The sequence below is a fragment of the Aegilops tauschii genome, chromosome 4, assembly GCF_002575655.3.
Source record: "Aegilops tauschii subsp. strangulata cultivar AL8/78 chromosome 4, Aet v6.0, whole genome shotgun sequence".
In the NCBI taxonomy this organism is placed as follows: Eukaryota; Viridiplantae; Streptophyta; class Magnoliopsida; order Poales; family Poaceae; genus Aegilops; species Aegilops tauschii.
The window spans coordinates 34,732,262-34,739,032 of record NC_053038.3 but is presented as its reverse complement, the minus strand read 5'-3'; the positions used below and the strand labels follow the sequence as shown (position 1 = coordinate 34,739,032).

At 49.8% G+C, this 6,771-nt stretch overlaps 2 protein-coding genes across 2 annotated transcripts; both read left to right on the top strand.

Moving 5' to 3' along the window:
* The first annotated feature begins 331 nt into the window (after positions 1 to 331).
* Positions 332 to 1,513, top strand: LOC109777399 (uncharacterized). Its single transcript, XM_020336041.4, has one exon. The coding sequence runs from the start codon at positions 632 to 634 to the stop codon at positions 1,232 to 1,234; it is 603 nt and encodes a 200-aa protein (XP_020191630.1). The 5' UTR covers positions 332 to 631; the 3' UTR covers positions 1,235 to 1,513.
* Positions 1,514 to 3,702: 2,189 nt separating this feature from the next.
* Positions 3,703 to 6,236, top strand: LOC120963218 (uncharacterized). The gene is made up of 3 exons (XM_045227213.2): positions 3,703 to 4,044; positions 5,175 to 6,044; positions 6,152 to 6,236. The coding sequence occupies exons 1-3, from the start codon at positions 4,026 to 4,028 to the stop codon at positions 6,196 to 6,198; spliced, it is 936 nt and encodes a 311-aa protein (XP_045083148.1). The 5' UTR covers positions 3,703 to 4,025; the 3' UTR covers positions 6,199 to 6,236.
* Positions 6,237 to 6,771: the final 535 nt, after the last annotated feature.

Genomic DNA, 6,771 nt, shown 5'->3' with positions numbered 1-6,771 from the left:
CAGCGGCGAGGGCAGGGGAGGAGGGGAACGGGGAGCAGGGGGGCGAAGGGAGAGGAGGGAGAGGACCCATTATAATTTGTTGAGTTTCTTTTGGCTGTGTAGTGCACTGAACCTGGTGTTGTACATCCTCTGTGGAAGATCGCTCAAAAAAAGGTGAAAAAGAGCAATCGATCGAGACGGTTTAAGAAAATTGAGGGAAGAATGAAAGATGCGCCTCCGGTGGGAGAGCCGCCAACTATCCGCGTCATGCGTCGGACGCGATAACCGTGCGCCGCGCCGCGGCGGGGTCTCATCCTCGAGCGAGGCGAGCGCGTGGGTGGCCCTCGACGACGTGACCCGACCCCCCAGAGTCAAAGCCAATAATTCCATTCCCAATTCCCTACTCGCCATCGCCATTGGCGGGCTCGGCCAACTCTTGTCAAACTTCTCCACCCCGCATTGAAAACTCCCTATCGCCTGTCGCCCGCTAGCTCTGCTTCATCCTCCCATATCGAAACCTGCCCATAGCCCGTCTCGCTCTCCGCAAAGTTTATAATCCCGGCGCCGGATCGAGAGAGAGATAGAGAGAGGGTGCACCGTGCATGGTTTAATCTGTGGCGCGACTGCGGGAGCGCGGGCGCGCGCGTTAAATATGGGCATCCTGGATCACTCGGAGGACGAGGAGGAGGAGGGGAGCCACTACGGCGGCAGCGGCGGAGGCGCGAGGTTCGGCGCGCGGCGGCAGAAGCCGAGGTCCAAGAGCCACCACCAGCTGCTGCTCATGGACAGCGTCGGCGGCGGCGCGGACGGGGAGTGCGCGTCGGAGGAGGAGGAGGTCGTGCCGCTGCCGGAGTACGAGCGGCTGTCCCAGTCCGCGCGCCTCCCGGGCGACGACGACGACCCGGCTGGCGCCGAGGCCCCGCCTCCTCCGGCCGAGCGGAGCGCGTCCCTGACGCCCCCGCCGCGGCAGCAGCAGCAGCAGAAGCCGGCGGCGTGGCGGCTGCTCCAGTACGTGCGGTCCATGCACAGGTCTTCGGCGGGGGCCGTGGTGGCCGGCGGGTACTGCGGCGGCTCGTCGGACGGCGACTCCAAGAGCTCCGACGGAGACAAGGAGGGGATCGACGGCGATAAGGAAAGGGTCGACGGCGACGGCGACGGCGACGGCGAGGGGAGGAAGGACAAGCAGCGGAAGAAGAAGCGCTCCTCGTGGCTGCCGGACCCCGACCGCCGGTGGCCGGTGCAGGGGTTCTACTAGGGGTCTTCGCCGTGTGTCGTGGACTTGTCGTCGCGTTTAATTCTCTTCGTTGATCGTACTGTGTCTGTACGTGTACGTCGAAGCTGGTACCCATGACGTGTCACCTACTCTGGGTCTTCGCTGATCTTGTTCGAGTTTGTTTCCTTTCCCTTTCCTGGTGATTTCGATGTCGATGATGAGCAGAAAAAAGAGTATTTCTCTTATCCACTACTCCTTCTGTCTCATTATATAAGAGCAACTTCAACGCGCCGACCTAAACTTGTCTGTTTAGGTCGATCACCCGTTCGGTGTCCATTCTTCTTTTTACTTGGGTCGGCAGTGCATCCAACTGGTCGGATCCATATTTACCGGCGTGACCGGCTGGCCTCTATTTTCAACAAACATTTTGAATATTTCACAAGAAAATAAAGCATAGTTTCACAACTAAATAAAGCATAGTTTACAAGCCGAATAAAAATCAAATTATCTCACATAGTTTTACAAAACAAATAAAAAAATACATCTATTGGTTGCCAACATGATCCCACATATACTCAACCAAATTATTTTGCAGCTGCATATTAGTTTGCCAATCACGCATTTCATGATGAAATTGAGTGAACTGTTCAAACGTTGCCGCTCCTCCATGCTCAGGCACAACATTATCACCCTAAAACTAAAACCCTTGATTGTAGATATGTTCCGGAGGCTCATCTTCTACGATCATATTGTGCATGATCACAAAAGCAGTCATCACCCCCCACAGCTCCTTCGTGCTCCAAGTCCTAGCAGGATACCATACGATGCCCCATCGAGATTGCAAAACACCAAAGGCATGCTCGACGTCCTTCCTTGCACTCTCTTGCTCTTGGGAAAATCTTTTCCTCTTCTCTCTGACAGGGTTTGGGATTGTCTTCACAATAGTGGTCCACTGAGGATAGATACCGTCACCTAGGTAGTATCATTTGTCGTAGTTGTGACCGTTGATGATAACATTCACCAGCGGGCTATTGCCTTCGGCAAGCCTTGCAAACACCGGCGAGCGTTGAAGCACGTTGATATCATTGTGTGATCCGGCCATGCCGAAGAAAGAGTGCCAAATCCAGAGATCTTGTGATGCCACGGCCTCAATCATGACAGTGCAAGCCCTGACATGGCCCTTATATTGCCCTTGCCAAGCAAAAGGGCAGTTCTTCCACTCCCAGTGCATGCAGTCCATGCTACCAAGCATCCCTAGGAAGCCTCTGCTGGCATTCATCGCCAGCAAGCGGGTTGTATCTTGAGGTGTCGGCTCTCTCAAATACTCAGGGCCAAACACAGCAATCACAGCCTTGCAGAACTTGTACATGGAGTCTAGGCATGTAGACTCGCTCATACGGACGTACTCATCAATGAGATCACCGGTCACTCCGTATGCAAATATCCGGGCGGCTGCAGTGCATTTTTTATAAGAGGAGAAGCCAATCTTTCCAAGGTCATCCTCTTTGCACTCGAAACAGTCATCATATCCAACCACCCTCTCTCTAATATGGTTGAAAAGATGCCTACTCACACGAAAACGTCACCGGAATTTTTGATGTTTGAATAGCGGGTTGGTTGTGCCAAAGTAGTCCTTCCAAATAAGGAAATGCCCGCTCTCTCGGTTGCGATTCAACGCCGAAGGTGCCCCGGAATGGAGCCACGGAACAATGGCCACTGGCTATTAAGGTGCTGATGGATCAACACGATAGCCAAGATCTCCTCCTCATTATCGGGCGAGGAATCGTCGGAGTCGCAAAGGAAATTATGAAAAAAAAACTCGTCGGCGGAGTCCATTTTGTACCTTGACAAACTGTCGAACAGCTTGCGGGCGCCGACAAAGGAGTTGGCCGGCGAAGAGACGCGCGCCTCCCTTGGACCAGGTGGATGGCCTAGAAGCGTCCGACGAGCTTGACGGTGTCCGACGAGCGTGCCGGTGTCAGGACGAAGGAGCTGGCCGGGGCAGCAAGGCGGCTTCCTGGTCGCGTCGGCGACGGGGGAGGTGGGGTGGGAAGCTTTCGGAGCCCCGGCGGCGAGACAATGGTGGCGGCGACGTGGGAGGTGGCTGCGTTGGGGGGAGATGTGTGCGGCACCGGCTGCTGGAGGCACCGGAAAAATGGGCGGCGGCGGCGTGGACGATGGAGGCGGGCGAGGGTTTGCTGTTGGAATGGGAGAGGATGATCAATGTGCCACCGACTAGCGGGCCAGGGGGAGGAGTAGGCCGGCGCCGCGCGCGTCCATTTTTTGTCCGTGCCGACGCAAATGAGGCTCAAAATTGGACCGGAAATGGATCGGCACGCGGCCGAAAAGCGGACGCGCGTCTGTTTGGGTCGGCGCGTTGGGCCAACTTTTCTGTCCACGCCGACCCGAACAGGCGTGTGTGCGGACGAAATGGGTTGACGCGTTGAAGTTGCTCTAAGAGTGTTTTTTGTTGGAAAATTAAGTGATTAAATGGTTAATATGTTAATTACCATAAGTTAAAGTGGGCCCAATAGTTAATTGTGGGATTAACACTAATTAACGGTAATTAGCCATTTGCGCCTGTGATTGGGGGGCTAATTAAGATTATGGTTAGGTCCCACGTCATATACAACGCTATATATAAAGGAGGGCATCCCTGCACCTAATTGATCATCGTATCGTTTAGGATAACAGTGCCCTCCGAAATTCACTCCAAATTCAATCGGGAGTGCGCTGGACGTTGACGTGAAGGCCTCTCCTTACTCCGGCGAGGTGCCGGAGTGATCTACTACGCTGCTGCAGTTCGTCATCAGACTCCACTTCCTCCACCGAGATGGCCTTTCCAAACGGAGGTATAAACACACTACTGTCCACTAATTTCCGCATCGAATCAAGTAGTGTTCATGTGTATTAGATGAGATCCGATTAGCAATTGCATAATCCCAGCAATATAATCTAACATTTGGTATCAATAGCCGGTTGGATCTAATTACATGAATCTATTTGAGAAAAATTGGCAGTAGATCAATCTGTGTCATAGGACTCGTCTGAAAATTCGCGTATTTAGGCCTTGCCCGTGCACATCAGGGTGGTGCTACCACCGCCGTGCGCCTCAGGGCGGTGCTGCTGTCGCCGTGTGCATCAGGAGCTGCTGCGCGCTCAGGTCGAGCTCGCGCCGCCATGAGCATCAGGAGGCACCTCGCGCCTCAGGCCATGATCCCGCTGCCGCTCGCCTCAAGGTGGCGCTCCCGCCGCCGTTGTGCGCGGCGCACCAGTGAACGGCTAACTCGCCGCCGCAACTACCGCTTATCCGATCCGGATTCTGGTGAGCGGCGGCGGCGCAGTAGGAAGCTCGATTAGGGATTTGACTAGCACACGAGTCTGGTAACTGACTAGCTGCGGCTGGCTATGATATTATTTGGGCTATGTGAGTTACTGGGCCGCACATCAATTCTCTTTCCTGGCTAAAGATGCGATGGCTAAGTATAAGAGTGCGGTAGCATTTTTTCCAGTACTACGAGAGCTAGTACTAGTACGTGCAGATATGTAATTAACTCTCTGTATGTAGTACACATATAAGTACATATAAGTCTGCTGATTATTTATATACAGTTATTTCTTTGTATGATCAGTAGATTTTTTTAGCATAATTGTGTTAAATTAAAATAGAACCAGCGTGAAATTTTGGTTTAACACCGCAATATTATTCGGGATAAGTGCCATAATAATTTTAGTAATGCATGATCACATACTGACCAACATTGTTTGTGATCATGAATATTGCGGTTAATTTCCCGATGATGTTATTATATGATTAGGTCCTTTTTTGTTATTGCCCAACGGTATTGCGAATTAGGATTTTATTAAATTTGTCATGATGTTAATCAGACCAACGTAGGATTGATATCATGCAATGTTTTTTTAATATGGATATTTTCATAATTCATAAATTTAATATCCATGTTATTTATGTTTTATTCAGCTTTGAACCCATCACTTATTTCTGGGCTCCTAAACTCAATTGAGCACCTCAATGGGACTAACTTTCCTACATGGAAGGAGCAGATTTCCATTAACCTTGGGGTCATGGATCTTGACTACGCACTTAGGGAGAAGGCTCCAGTTCCCTTGTCCTCTGATGATGAAAACCTTGCTGAGAGAACTAAGGTTTATGAGGCTAACAAGGAGAAGTGGGAGCGCTCCAATCGATTGTCCCTCATGATCATGAAAAGCACAATTACTCTTGGGATTAGGGGAGCTATCCCCGATTCCGAATGTGCTAAGACTTATCTGGCATCGGTGGAGGAACAATTTAAAGGCTCCACAAAAGTCTATGCCAGTACACTGATCATGAAAATGCTCACCACTAAGTATGATGGTGCAAGCGGTGTGAGAGAACATATCATGACTATGAACGATATGGCCGCAAAATTAATGGGCATGGACATGGAGATTTCTGAGGGCTTCTTGGTTCATTTCATTATGACCTCCCTTCCAGTGGAGTTTGGTCCATTCAAGATCAACTATAACACACAGAAGGAGAAGTGGACCATGGGTGAGCTCACAGCTATGTGCGTTCAAGAAGAGGAGCGACTTAAGATTGAGAGAAAAGATTACGCTCATCTTACTTCCATGAACTCAGGGAAGAGAAAGTTTAATGGTGAAAATAAGACTCGTAAAAAATTAGGTCCTTCACATAAGGCCGAGTCAAGCAAGTCTGGGGCCAAAAGGTCAAAGCCTTCTGTTGCTAATGAGCCTTCTGCACCTAAGAAGCCTTATTGCAAGTTTTGCAAACATGACGGACATAAGCAGAAGGATTGCGATGGCTTTAAGGCATGGCTTGTAAAGAAGGGTATGGACACAATTTCCATGGTTGATGAATCCCTTTACACTGATTTTTCCCCTAATACTTGGTGGGTTGCCTTAGGTGCCACCGTGCATATTTCTAACTCATTGCAGGGATTCCTTACCGTGAGGACGCTTCAAAGGGGGGAGCGAACTCTTAGAGTTGCAAATGGACAGGAGGCTAATGTTAAAGCTGTTGGGACTCTCCCGTTAGTGCTAAAAGATGGCTTCACCGTCCTTCTTAATAATGATATTTATGTTCCTACCATGAGGAGGAACCTTATTTCTGTTTCTCTATTAGATGATGATGGTTTTGGGACTTATTTTGGGAACAAACGATGTGTTATTAAGTTTGGTCATGATGATATTGGTCATGGCATTCGCCATGACAAACTCTATAGACTCCTTTTGAACGACTCCTCTGAATCTTTGAATGTTTGTGATGTAATAAATAAGCATGAGACTTCGTCGAAATTATGGCACTGTCGTTTAGGCCATATTTCGAAGGGGAGAATGGAGCGTCTCATTAAAGAAGAGATACTTCACCCCTTAGACTTCTCGGATTTAGATCACTGCATCGATTGTATTAAGGGAAAATTCGTAAAACAAATTAAGAAAGGAGCAATTCGTAGTAGTGGGGTTTTGGAATTAATCCACACTGACATTTGTGGTCCATTTCCTATTACTTCTGCCGATGGATATGACTCCTTTATTACTTTCACCGATGATTATTC

Bases quoted from the DNA above. Each gene is read 5' to 3' on its own strand.
- LOC109777399 (XM_020336041.4), top strand. From the start codon at position 632: ATGGGCATCCTGGATCACTCGGAGGACGAGGAGGAGGAGGGGAGCCAC.
- LOC120963218 (XM_045227213.2), top strand. The intron at 6,045-6,151 runs GTATGGACACAA...AACTCATTGCAG, and splicing joins GGCATGGCTTGTAAAGAAGG to GGATTCCTTACCGTGAGGAC.